The sequence below is a fragment of the Xiphophorus maculatus genome, chromosome 9 (assembly GCF_002775205.1).
Source record: "Xiphophorus maculatus strain JP 163 A chromosome 9, X_maculatus-5.0-male, whole genome shotgun sequence".
Classification (NCBI taxonomy): domain Eukaryota; kingdom Metazoa; phylum Chordata; class Actinopteri; order Cyprinodontiformes; family Poeciliidae; genus Xiphophorus; species Xiphophorus maculatus.
In genome coordinates, this window is record NC_036451.1 from 6329244 (window position 1) to 6344176 (window position 14933).

The 14933-nt window shown below is 35.4% G+C and overlaps 1 protein-coding gene across 1 annotated transcript in view; it reads left to right on the forward strand.

The window, feature by feature from the left end:
• The window catches only part of rabgap1l (RAB GTPase activating protein 1 like), a 116870-nt gene that overhangs the window by 62988 nt on the left and 38949 nt on the right, over positions 1-14933 (forward strand). Inside the window, exon 14 of the mRNA XM_023339056.1 lies at positions 11734-11847. Within this exon, the coding sequence (XP_023194824.1) occupies positions 11734-11847 (114 nt within the window). The remainder of the gene's footprint in view (positions 1-11733; positions 11848-14933) is intronic.

The window sequence follows — 14933 nt, forward strand, 5'->3', positions numbered from 1 at the left end:
AGTTTATAATTTTGTGATGATTATTTGCTTCATTATTATAATTATTGCAGTTGCTGTTTTGCTTTAAGATTTTACTCCAAACAATGAAATTTTGGGATATAATAAACATGCAAAATCTCTCAAAAATGTTTTGATCTATCTCCAACAACATCATAGTGAAAATTAAAAAACAATAATGTGCTTAAAAAGAAAATTATTCCCGCTTTATGAACACATTATTAATTTTTAGCGCATAAACCTTTCACATTTTCTGAGACATTATTTCAAAAATACTCCAAATTCACTAGTTTATACTCCAACTAAGCAACTGCACATCCTTATTTAAAATACTGAAATAATTCCTGTTGGATCATTATTTTCTCTGAATATATTCCAGTAAAATAAGACAGTATTTTCAAACCTTTTTTTTATTATTTTATTCTATGTTTGCTATTTTTTGTTTCTGATACTTGCCATGTTTTAAGAATTAGTTGAAATGATAACAAAATAAATTGAAGTGTTGCAACTCTAAAAAAAAAAAGTTAAGTAAAACATATTTTAAGCACTTAATTGTTTAGGTTAAACTCTGTCAATTATCTTCTCTGATAAACATTGTTACTTAATCCCACCAAAAGAGTCCAGGATACATTTGAATCCACTCAGGAGAAATAAGTAATTGTTTATTTTATTAGGATTAATTCGTAGCAACATTTTTCCTACAGAGGCAAAGATTGGATAATAGACAGTCAAGGACAAATTAGTTTTTTATTGTTTGCTTCACTTCAGACCCTGGGAAGTGAAGTTTTTCCAGCAGATGCAGAAGCACCTTATCTAATCCCCTCACAGGGCTTTTTGGATGAATTAAATACCAGAAGACAGTCAAATTACCCCCTTGGCTCCTCAGCATTTCTCATTCCTCCTCTCACCTGCCCTCTCGCTGTCCTTCTATCCCGAAGCACACATGCACTCTGAGCCCGTCTCTGTGAGACACAAATCCAGCATAGATACTACAGTAACTTACTTTGAGCTGCTGTGATGTAACTTGTTCTTCCTCTGCAGTGTTTTACTCTCTTTGCCATCAGAAGTGAGAAGGAAGTGACATATTATAAAACAAAAGCAAAACAAGGGGTCTGGTATATAAAGAGCCGTGTGACTTTCTGCTTCCTGAGGAGCAGTTGAAACCAGAAGTTTACATAAACTGGATAAAGAGAGACATCAAGTCAGGTTGAGGCAGCAGAGCAGCAGAAGTAAGAAATACTTCCCATCAGGTGGGAGTTAGCAGTTGCTTAAACCTCAGGTTTATGACCATTTTTGCAGAAAATCTGCATTAAACTCACAGTTAATGCAAGGATCTGTTTATTTTTGCATGATTTCGGAAACAAAAAAAACCTGAAGGGGCTGATTGATGCAGTTTGGAATCCGGAGTCTAGAGGGCCACATAAAAAGCTATATCGGGCCAGGTTTGTCCCCCTGATCTTGAATTTGACATGTGCTCTATAGAATTGTGATCAGGATTTCGTGGTGGCCACTTAAAGAGACTTTGTTGTCTTTAAGCCACATTGAAGCCACTTTGGCTGTATGCTGAGTGTTATTTTAAATTTAGAAGACAAATCTGCACCCAAGTTTTTACTTCCTGTCTTTAGATGTTGCTTCAATATTTCTGCGTAATGGTCCTTCCTCATGATGGCATCTATTTCATGAAGTGTACAAAGTCCTTCTGGAGCAAAACAGCTCCACAGCAAGATACTGCCATTCCCATACTTTATGGTCAGGATGGTACAAGCATTCCCATTTTTCCTCCAAATGAAACGATGATCATTATAGCCTTAAAATACATCCACAGATGTGCCTCCAATTAATTCAAACGTGTCAGTTAACTTATCAGACGTCTCCAAAACTATCACATCATCATCTGGGGTTTACCTCAGTGTTTAAAAAGATAATAATAACTCTCCATGTAATCTTCTGATCTTGAAGACTTTAATAAATAAATTTCTTATAGCTGATATTCTTTCTCTCATTGTTGCATTTAGCAAGTAGAAATAATTTTTGAGGCGTTTGGTCTAATTTATATTCAGACATTTGGTGTATTTGGTGTATGTAAACCTCTGGTTTCAACTATATATGAGAAGAAAGTCTGCAGCCGTGAGCTGGTGTGTGCTGTCAGCATGTTGGTTCAGGAAAGGTTTTGTATTTCAGACAAACACTAAAAAGATTCAGACACTTGCAGGCACCATAATTCCAACAGTTAAAAACAAACAGAATTTTGCTGTGTTCTCTGCAGGACAATGTTTCTGACCCTCCACTTCACTTTTCTCATGCCCCGAGCCCCTCCGCCATCACATAACACAGATGCAACTCCTATCCTCCAGTAAAAAGCACAACACACAGAATATGTCAGCTACCTGCAGGGCTGCTGCACTTTATCCACTGACCTCTCTGTGCATGAGTTTCTGTTTGTGTGAGAGGAGGCCATCTCTTCTATTTTCTGCACTAAATTTTGTCTCACTAAAAGCAGAGGAAAGGGACAGAATGTTCTAAAATGTCTAATACCCCACTCTTTGCATTTTGGTTATTACTTTTAATTTTAGCATCCCGCTGAGTCACATCCTTCTGTTCTGCTCAAATAATTGCACCCCTTAAAATTGATTACACTTTGTTGTTTTAATCACAAGGATTTTATGTAACAGAAAACACAAAGTAGGGCATACTTATTAAGTGAAAGAGAAAGATGTAAATTTTCCATAATTTCAATTGAAGTAAAAATCTGAATAGTATGACATCATCTAGCCTCCTGGAACCAGTACTTTATAGAACGACGTCTCACTGTAAATACACCCTGAAGAGTTTGGTAAATAATTATAAATAAAAGTATAAATAACACAGATTAGTGCCCAACTCAACTGAGGTCAACTGACCTATAACTGAACTCAAACAAACTGACCTGCATACGAAGAACAAAGGCTGCTTAAATATGGTGGAGTAACTTAAGTACAATGTCCAAGTATGTTGTACAAGTACAAGTACAATGTACTTGGAGGTACAACATAACAACGAAACAAAGAATATAAAAAAATCCATATAAAATAAATAAAGCAAAAATTACTTTTACTTAGCACAACAAAATAATGATGGTCAACTTTAACAAATGAGAATTTGTTCTCAATCACCATACCTGGTAAAATAAAGGCTAAATATAGCAAATAAAAAATTTTAATTGTCCCAGTAATTATTGCGATGAACAGTAAGATTGTTATTTTAGACCATTTTCAAATAATAAATTGATAATGGCATAATAATAAGTTTGTGGTTGTAACATTTCAAAAAGCGACATCAAAATGTGTATGTGTCATTTTTTATTTGCTTAAATAGAAATGTGAATCACTTTAATAAGTGAGCTCTTAGTGTTCATGTTTTCTTCTATTAAATCAGCTTATTATTTTATTGAAATGAACAATATGTGACTAATTCTTCAACACTGCTTATCTAATCTTGGGAAAGTTTAGCAAAAATACTTGAATCATAACTGCATAAGCGTCATATCAAAGTCCTTTAATTCACTGTTGTCATGTTTTCTCCTGGTTGCTTGTCGCTGATTTCACTGCAAGCAAAATGAGAAATTTGCCCTTTAAGTTTCCGTCTGAGTATTGTGTCTGCAACTCCAACCTGCCTTTTTTGAAATGCAAAAGCAACAAGACAATTAAAATGCCACTGCAGCGATACCAAGACAGACGAATGTGCAATCTGCCAGCTGTTCGCACACCAGCACCACCCACTGCTAACCCTCCAGGGAAGCCTACAGAAACTTCTTCGCCTGTGACCAAGGACAGAGGTCTCTGGGGGAGCCAGTTTTTAATTGTCATGCTGTGTCCTCTGAATATCACACCAATACATTATCTCGCTGCAACCCACAGAAATGAGCAGCAGCGAGGAGGTTTTATTGGAGCCAGGTGTGTCTGCAAAGAGATGGTGTCATTATAGCATCCATGTCCTTTAGTGCGTCAACATTATATCATTTTTATTTAACATGCTTTCAGTATGCCTTCCAAAAGGTTTTAAAGCCTGATTTTTTTAGACACTTTGTATATCTCTTCTTCTTTCTCATTTCTGATAGTAGCAGGAAAATATTCTGATCACACACTAAGTTTATCCTCTCTCTATTTAAGGATTTTTTTTTTCTCTGAAAAAACATGATCATGCCAGAATGTATGATGTGATTGCAATCAGACTTCTGCATGTCTGGTTTACGCCACAAAGTGATGCGCAGAAGAATGTAGATGTAACAAAGCAGCAGAATATGTACAGAAGTAATAATGGATGCTGCCGTCTATAGATGGATTTTGAATTTATTCAGCAGCGTTGTCACAAGATCATGAGACAAAAGAAGCACAACTAATAGCAATGGCATTTTATGGAGCATTGATTTGAACTGAGGAGAAGTCTGTTTGGAAGCGTAAACAGATTTGGTGTGATCCTCTTCACTGACACAGACTTCTTTTTATAATTTCATAATTTTCAGAATTGTTTCACTCATTGTTTCTGTCCGGAATTAGCGCGTCTGGCTTCTTCTGGTGCAGAATTATGATGCAGCTTTGAAAACTATTGGAGACGAGTTCGATTTAGTACCACATATGGATGAAGGGGGTGAAGAAAATATTGGGGTCGGGTCGTTCAAACTTCTATGAATAAATCAGATTTGCTTTGTGAACATAACAGATTTGTTGCCATCTCCACTCCCTACTTAACGTTTATGGGACTCGTTGCTACATAAAGGCCTGATTATTGTTGGCGGCACTTTTCCTGTTCAACATGTCTTTCCTTTTCTGTATACAGTTTATACTTTTGTACAATGTCTTTGAAAAGCTTTAAAAAATTAATTCTTGTGTGTTTGAGAAAATGTTTCTGTAAGTCTGATGAAAGCATTCTTAGGACAGATGTTTCAAGTTTTGTTGTGATGTTTTCATTACAGTGAAACTAAGGATATTCATTAATTTAATTAAATACAGAAAATGTGTATGAATTAGTATCTAACAGGGCATTAAAGGGGGGACAGCACTTTATTGCTCAGTTTAAAAAAAACACTGAAGTTCTTCTGCATGTAAAGCATTTTTTTGTAGTACCCAGTGTTTCCTCTGCATGGTGAAACTTTGTCTCTGTAGATCCTAAACTTGCTCTTAAATGAAATGCTGTCAGAGGTGGAGTTGCATCTTAGGACACATCAACAGTTTTTATTTTTAAACCCATGTGCTAAGTAGGTAACCTGTTGGCAAGATCTTAGTAATGGACTGTCTGCCAAACAAGCCCCCAGGCTACAATTAGAGAAAACCTCTTGTTCCTCTCTGTGTAGATAACTCACTGCCCTCTTTTATCTTTCTTTCTCAGCTTCTCTTCCTCTGTTGCCTTCATTTGTTTCTCTTCATTCATGGCTTTTACCTTCAATCAGTCACTTTAAAAGCCATCAGGGGATACATTTAGCAGGTACACACAATATATTAAAATGCAGACTCACAAATTGACTGTGTGATTAATTCAGGTTGATGGTTGAAAATGCTGATGTGAACAACCTGCCTTTCTTTTCTCATTCCTTTATATTACCAATATCATCCTTGAGTATTTGCTCATTTTTGTGAGGTTGAAAAGGTCATTTTTATGTGCATGTCGGTCTGTTATAAGGGATTATTATTTTTTGTTTTTGCATTCAGGTGTGAGCAATAGTTAAGTTAATGCTTGTTGTGTTGCTGCTTCACATACAGAATGGCTGCCATGTATGCTTTGGTGCCTGACTATGCTGGACATCTTCATGTATGTGTGCAAACATTGACAATGTGTAATACTCTCACTGTTTTTAAAGTTAAAATTAGATACTTGAGTAACATTTGCCAATATCCTGAGGAGTTTGGTAGACCAGTACTATAATAACAGTACCTTCTGTCCTACAAGGTTAATAAATCAGTATTCCTGTTCCAGATAACAGATCTTTAATGTATTTTAGAGCTAAGACATTTAGTGATTTTAAAGTGTATTCTTTTTAAAACTGAGGTGATGTGCTCTCTCTTCCTGGTTTTAGTCAGAATGCCAGCAGCAGCGTTCTGGATCAGCTGCAGCTGTCTGATCAATTTTTTTAGGCAGACCTGTGAAGATACTGTTTTCTGTGATCAGTGTGACTAAAGATAACAGACGAGTCCTTTAATCCTGGAAATGTACTCAGATGATAGAAAACTGTCTTTGAGTTTCTGAATGGTTAGATCCATCATCACACCCAGATTTTGAACCTGATCAATAATTTCTAGCTGTAATAACTGATCATTTCTCTTTTGTCAGGAAAACACATATTCAAATGACTGGAAATGAAAAGTTCAATCATAAGTGTACTTTAAAGATCTTCCGTTTTTAAAATATAAAATTAACTATTTAACAGATGTTGTTCTTTGCTGACCAACAATGATCCAACCGTGTATTTAAGGTAATTACAGTGTAAATTTCAGTAGATGGTCACACTGTTTTCCACACTATGAGGCTTTTGGAGGATCACTTACAGTTAAGAATAGCCTCGTCTTTTATTCCAGCATGGCGCTTCCTCTCCTCTCTAATCAGATCTACAGATCGGCTGTCCTGCTCTTACTCCCGCCTAGGAGCAAACAATTGTTAACAGCCTCCCGGATCACTCTGTCAGCCTTTTATTTATTTTATTTCTGTCAGATCAGGTTAGATATTTCAATGAAAAAGCCTCTGGTTGATGGTGACACTGATGGTGTTGATGCTCAGTAACACAGCTATCAGTTTGCTTTTTATAAAAGATGACCTGAAAGTATCATACTCTGTACCTTCTGTGATTACTCCAAGGCCTCAGCTACTCTGAACAATCATTTTAAGGGAATATTCTTTCTTGTGTTTGAAAGTAGTTCCTGTTTTGTATTTTATCATTCTGTCATTAACTTCTCCAGTACCTGTTTAAAACGTAACAGAAACAGAGTGTAGGGCATGATGTGGAAATACCAAAACAAACTGCTTCACTATTCCAACTCCCAGTTTGTTAGAAATCTGCTTAAAGGAGACTTCATATGCAAAATTAACATTTTACATGTTTTTGTACTTCTCTGGAGCTTCTTACAAAGAAAAAAAGCCATCTGGTTTTTGGCGTCTGGAAAATGAGCTGTTTCAAAAACCTCTGGAGTGTAACACCACAAATCAGCAGGCACTTCCATGTTGCCTAGCAACATATGAGGTTCAGCACGTTTGGTCGGCTTGTTTTACCACTGTATGCGATGCAAAATGGCTGCTGGAAAAGATGAGTGGTTTGGTTGTTGACTTACCATCCATAAACCACTTTCTCCATTCTTCTTGGTTGTGCAGGAGGCTCCTTCTGCTTTTCAAAGCTGCACCGTTGTATAATTGCGCGTCTGTTTGCAGCCATTTTCACGTGCAAGTGTACATGTTGAGTTAGGGGGCGTGGCCAGCAACAGATTAATTGAATTTAAAGTGATAGGAGGCTCTGAAGTATTTCATTCTGAGAGGAACTCAAAGCAGACAAAACTGGGCAGACTAAAATCTCATCATCTAAAAATGATTTGTGCAAAAAATGTGAGGGACTGTTTTGTGTAGACCATAGACCTATGGTAACCTGTTCAAGGAAGCAAAGTAAGTAATTCACCTCTGAAGTAGAACTGTAAATTTTTGAATCAAATTAATCATGCTCATTTTGATTCATTCAGGTGCACCTGTGCATTTACAATATTATTTATGATCCTTTAATAATATATTTTTAGTGACCCATTTAAACCTATTTAAACCTATGTTATTAAATTATAGTGAATAATGTGACCTTAGCATATTTCAGCCTGGTCACTCAGCTGCTTGTTAAGTTTATTGGTGTGGATGGACGGTAGGGGTTTGATGGCCATTAATGTAGCACTGGGAGGAACAAGTAGCTCTGTCCTCATTAACTCAGCTAATAAACTAATATATTCTACTTTTCAGTGCCGGAAAAAGTGGCCCAAAACCATGGAGCCTATTTTGGGATGTGCTAATGCTGTTAGGTTATATGATGCAAAAACTAGAATTGATTAATTCTGTTTTGTTATTTACCGTGGTGGAGCTAAGCTGTGGCAGTGTAATGCAGTGATGCAACTAATGAGGCAGCGGTTTCCTTAGGACACCTTGGGGCTGAAGCACACCAGCACCTCAGACAGCAGCGCGCCGAAAGCAGACTCCTCACTTCAGCAGCCGCTCGCTTGTTCCTGATGTACTGCAGCAGGACAATTAGTGACTCTTCTCTTTTCTGTCATCAGATCCCCCTGACTGAACATTAAAACTGTTTTTGTTTTGCAATGAGTGACAAAAAGAACAAAGCATAAGCTGGAGAAAAAAGACCTGAATGTTAAGACAGAAATATATTGCTGTGTGGCGTTTACTCCATGAATAAGTCATGGATATCGACAGTATGTGGTCAACTGGTCTGTTGTCTCTGGTATGATCTGTGGTTTACCTCAGGGGTGTCCAAACTTTTTGTCACTTGGGCCAAAATTATCAAGTCACAAGTTACTCATGGGCCAAAAAAAAAAACATATGTTATAAAACAAGAATCATGGAAAATTTTATTGAGTATTTTTCTTTCAAAACTAAACTAACCATGAAATATGTACAGAGTTTCTATGAAAGGATGTGTAAATCTTTGGAAATCCAAAGTGCAAAAAGAGTTTTGTGCTTCTGCTTAATTTAAACAAAGTCATGAAGTTTGCAAATTATTTCGGCTTGATCGAAAAAAAAAATATTTTAAAGACTTTTGCCCATTCTCAGCAATAAAAGCAGGATTTAGGTCACTCTTTCTTTGAAACTCCATGCTGTATTGAGCCAAGTTTAGTAAATTATTTAAATTAGTTAGATTTGGAATTCACCAAAGTCTGCACTTAACTAAAAGTGGTAAATATGTTCCTATTTACTATGAAATTAAACAGAACTAAATGTTTATGAAAACTTTGATGTATTTAGTCAGTAATAACACCTGTGCAAACCGTCTGTCTCTTAATGTGTGTAGCTGTCTGAGACAAACCCCAAAATATTTTCAGCTGTAATTGCAGCAAAATGTGGTTCTTCATAACTATAACTTATAGAGAAGATTGTAAGTGCATGCCACACAGATTTGTATCTGTAGAATATATTAGGTGGCGCTTTGTTCTGTATATTATGTGTTATCACATCAAATAACGTTTAAATACATGGAGGTTTGTGCTAATAGGGTGACAAAATGTGGAAAAGTTATAGAAATTGTAATATTTTGCAAGGTACCCTGACTAAGTGAGTTGCAATACAATAAATATTCAAATAGAGCACAATGAAATAGGAAAGGTGCATTTTTTTCTGATATACTGCAAAAATAACTTTGAAGGATGTGAGAGTAACAGCTGTAGTTTTCCCCAAGTTAATTCTGTAGCTTACATTTGCTATTCCCCATTCCTAATCCTCAGTCTGCATCTCATCAAGGTTTCATTTAGTGCATAACATATGTGGGACATCTCTCTGAAAGAAGAACCTTGTTAGTTTGTAATAAAAGGGAACTTGGAAAGCATTGTGTACTTGCTGTCTGTCTGGAAAATAAGAGGCGATGCTGCAAACGTTTAGGACACATGGATGCTGAAAGAGGACAGATACGAGCTGAAGAGAAAAAAAATACACGAAGCAGCTGAAGCAAAGGCACTGTGGGACATGAAGTAGAAAATAGAGGAGAGTGGAAGTGGAAAAAGCAGCCGATAAGCAAGAAAAAGTAACAAAAGGCCGGGGACTGAACACTACAAAAGACCATGCTGACAGAAATTGCAGAGAGGAGGAAGGGATGAAAGAGGAAAAGGAAAGGGATTAGCGAGCTAGAGGACGTCCTCTCCTATTTTTTTTTTTGGGTATTTTTTGAGTAATGAGGCTGTTAATTAGCAGAGGCATGCATGCTTTATTAAATCAAAGTGTTTACAACTTTAACTGTCAAACAAATTCTGGATGGTATTGCAAATGTTGCCATGGTAAAACGGCCGTAATAAATGATGGGATAGTTAAGCAAAGGTAAGAAAGTAAAAATGAGCTGTATGTTATTTAAGCTAACAAAGTTGCATTATTATCGTTATTTATGCATCACAGCATAGAATCACTCTCAAAGGTATTCACACCCTGTCAAAATGGTGTATTTTTAAAAGCTCTGGAGAATTCCCATGTTTTGGAAAGAAAATATTTAAATCTGCAACAAATTGTTTCTGAAGGCTGCACATGATGCCAACATAAGGCAGCAACTTGATCTTTATTTCAAAGGTGAAATACCTCTAAATATTTTTCCCTTTATGGTTTGAATATTTTTATAAATTTACAGTTGTTAATAAATTTCCACTTACATTTTTTCTTGTCATAAATTTAGCCCTGTTATAGAAAAATGAGCAAAGTTGAAATTTAGATCCTCCAAATCTAGAAAATTTATTTTACCATCTGATTGTGACAATGACTAAAAAAACCTGTCATAGTTGTATTTTATTCTTTTTTTTGGCTGTAATGTAATGTTCTTCTATTTCCAACACATAATATACAGAACAAAGCGCCACCTCTTCACTACAAATCTCATTAAAGCAGAACACACAGCTGTGCCAGCAGCTTTAAATCCTTTAGTTGGAGTATGGTAGATACATGGAAAGACTCTGAATCTTAAACATAAAAAATTAAATTAAAGAAATTATGTCAATCAAAGTGGTACTGGCAGTTGGATAGATGATGTGTGCACAATTGTGTTACCAGTGGTTTTATATGCTTATGAAGCAATGAACTCATGCAGTGGGGTAACTTTTCTCAGATTTTGACTTTATATTTGTCAAAATCTGTATCAGTTATGGTGAAAAAGATGTATTTTTAAATTAAACCATGTATTTTGGAGACTTTTTTAAAACTGAGTAAAGATCGAACAGATATTGAGTCTTTTAAGGCTCAGCCAGCTTTTTCTTACTCTCATAAGGTCATACAATTGTAATCCTCAGAACCATTTAGGATGCTGCTCTATAACAAGACAGATAAATTAATATGTATAAAATAAAATTTCTGTCTGTCATCAATTTACCTGTTTAAGGTAGTTAAATAATTTCTATGTCCTAATTGCCAAACTAATGAGAACAATCTTTTTAGTTTTTACAGATTTTAGTTTTAAAATTTCTTCAAAGTCAGATATTTACATACATTTTTCAGTATTTGATAAAACATTTTGTACCAGACTGGTGAAGGTCTTGGTACCTTGGCTGATTTCTTTGTACATTCATGATGTCACACAATTAATGGTGTGTTTGAGCAGTTGCTATAAGATGCAAATATTGTGAATTAACTTAAATCAGAAGTTTACAAAACCTTGACGTTATCATCTGGATGCTCCTAAGTCCCTCTAATGTATAGTGACATAGTAAAGGTGTATGCAAACTTCTAAATTTGAATAGAGTAAAAAAAAAAAAGGAATTAAAAGACAGATGTTTTGTAGAGATTGTACAACATTTTGCATAAATGTGCATGCGAGAGGAATAGCAGCAGAGTACCAGAAGATGAGGTCAAACATTGCAACATATAATACTGTAACAATTCAGTTTATATTTCATCGTATTGTGAAGAAAACTGGACTGAAAGTAATCTGGATGTAGCAAATGTTTTTTCGTATAGCCAATTCTTGCCAAATCAAAACTTTAAAAAGGAGAGATTTAAGCTCTGTTGGTTTTGTCTAAAGTATATTTACCCTCTGTGTTGCAGGACTCGGCACAGGAGAGCGTCATCACCCGTGACATCCATCGCACTTTTCCAGCACACGACTACTTCAAAGAATCTGATGGAGATGGACAAGATTCACTCTACAAGATCTGCAAGGTGAGCCCAGTTCCTAACAGAGAGGCTGTGAAAAAACATGCAATTACAGTGAACCCTCGCTATGACGCAGTTCACCTTTCACAGCCTCGCTGCTTCGCGGAGCTTTTTGTGCAGTTTTTTTTTTCACAGTACATTGTGTTCTGCGTCCTGATTAGCTAAACAGTCTCCGCGCTTCCTCTCTACCTGTGTGCCAATAACGTTACGGTATTTAAATATACGTAATGCAGCTTGGCAAATTTTGACAAATATTTTTGCCCAGAAGAAAAAAGAGCAACAACACCTACCAATAACTATGTTCTTCTCTCAAATAAACACACCTGCACCACAGGCTTCAGAAGAAAAAGACACTAGAGAGCGGAGTCAGGCTGCAGCGTCACAGTCAGAGGAACAGTGAAATACGCGAGTCACAATTTCTAGTAATGTTCTTCGTATTGATGATTAAAATGATTATTTTACTGTAGTTATTTGTAAGAAAGCGTTATATTTGTTTAAAAAATGCTTGGGCCTGAAAACAGTTTTTGTTCTTTGGTTTCAATGTAGAGCAGGGGTGTCCAAAGTCGGTCCTGGAGGGCCGGCAGCCTGCATGTTTTAGTTCTCTCCCTGGTTTAACGCACCTGCCTCAAATGATGGCTCGTTAGAAGACCTAAAGGTTGTTGGTACCACCAGGGAGAGAACTAAAACGTGCAGGATGCCGGCCCTCCAGGACCGACTTTGGACACCACTGATGTAGAGTATTTAATTATGCTGTATAATAATTGTAAAAATTAAAGGTAACTACTTCACGGATTTTGCCTATCACTGGTTCTTTTGGAACCTAACCCACTCGAAAAACGAGGGTTCACTGTAGTTAGCAACAATATTACTTGTTGGCTTTTATATATTGTTTATCAGAAAAGTACATTTTTGACTATATTATTTGTTTAGCTGACCTTTCCTTAAGGGAATATTTTTCATAATGTTAAGTTTCTATGTTTGTAGGAGTTACTAATTATCAAATGTCATAAATTTGCCTGTCAATATAATGCAAAACATTTTTTTACCCTCGCGTTCTCCAAGTCTCATCAAGTGATTATTTTTAGTTTATAGTTTATAATTTACATTGTTTTTGTCTTCACTGATACATTTGTGTCAGTCTGTCCTACAAGCATGGAGGGCTGATTGTGCCAAAATTAGCAACAAATAATATTAATAATTATTTTTTATTTATATTATTTATTAATAATATGAATTTTAACAAAAAATATTAATCAGGTTAATAAATATATAGTTTGATAACGAATGTAATGTGCCAAATATTGCATCCAAAAAACGAGAACTTATCATTTTCAACAGTATTAATTTCATATTATCTTTTGTTAATTAGTTTCCTTTTTTATTCATTTATTTATTCTTTTTTTCCATATTCTTTTACTTGCCGAATTTTTTATTATTTTTATTGCCACTTTTTTGCATACATTGATTTTTCTCCCTTGTCCGATTATTTTGAGAATTTTTTCTCATGTTTTGTTTTTCTTTCTAACTCTTTGTAAGATGCACGGTGACAAAGGACCAAGACTGGTGGGGGGATATTCAGAGTCATCTTCTCTCCTATTGGAGGGCTAATCCTGTCAAAATTAGCAAACTTGGATCTTGAAGTTAACCAATAGAAGACAAGCAGACTCTGAATCCCCGCCCACCATATTTAGAATTTAAAGGATAGCCTAATGGTTGCTTCTGACATGCTAACATGCTAAGAGTCATCAGCTAGGTAAAATGATTGCTGCCCTCCTCCAAATTTTAAAAATTACTTCACAGTTTTCTAAATCTGCTTCCATTTTGATGTAATTCTGCAAAATTAAATAAAGAAAGATGCTTCTATAACTAGAAGGCCACCTGCGTTTTCTCATGCTGAGGCAATTTTCTATGAAGATACGCTTTTTTTTCAGACAGAATCAAGGTCAGCACCATAGAAATGTGTCAAAGTGAGTTCTGCTCCCTGCCTGTGGCTTTAACCACAGTGCTGCTTTTATAAACTGTTCTGCACATCTTGGATATATTTCCAGCTCTTCTGTCACAAACTTCATTATCTCCCTGCTGCTCCAGTCAGTCAAGTTGCTGCACTAAATATCTGCCATTTTTGTCACATTTAGAAATAAGAGCAGCAGAATGGTTCATATCATGCTCTCACTGACGTAAATATATAAACCAAATATCCAAATTAATATCTTTACAGTGAGATGATCTTGTGTAGAGAAAGAAGAAAAAAACCTGCTTAAATTTTTAAGAACCCAATAAACTAGGAGTTTAGTATCCTGCCTAAAATGAAACAGTCACAGTTGTTTTTCTCTCATTTACCGTAAAGTAATTGAGAACAGTTACAACAGCATTACCATTCACCATATTAAATGACATGATAAATGAATAATATTTTCTGTATTATTCTGCAATATAAAATAAGATTTGTTGTGAAATTTGCAATAGTTTACAAACTCAAAATGTTTCTGTTAGATCTGTATTCAGTTGAGCGTTTAGTCATCAGCAAGTAGAAACTTTTTAATCCTTAAGTAATTTGAATATTATTAAATCACAAGTTGTAAAACTAGTTCAGTATAAAAGTTCTTAATTAATACCAAATAAGATTGTCACAATAACAGATTTTGCTGGATAATAAATTGTCCCAGAAATTATTGCGACGATATTGTTGCTTTGAGGCGATTTTCAACTAATATATTTATAATGGGATAATGATGTAAGTTCATCCTCTCAGAGGCGAATAAACTTGAATTTTGCACATAACACTCCACATTGAAACTGGAAAACAATTTAAATATCGAAATAAAAAGAATAAATAAAACGGTAATAAAATCCAAGCACAACCAAAACCATAAATAAGATGGATTATCAAGTCTTTCTAAACAAAATTTACCTTAAAAAAACATTCATCATTATTTGTTGTGTGAAATTACGTTAACTGTTAACTGTCATCTATTATTTAAATGTGTTTAGCTTTCAATTGATATGGTCTTCATATTCATTTAGACAAAAAGCTGAAATGCCAAAGAAAGAAGCTTGTTAACCATGAACTGTTGTTTTAAAATAGCGAGTTT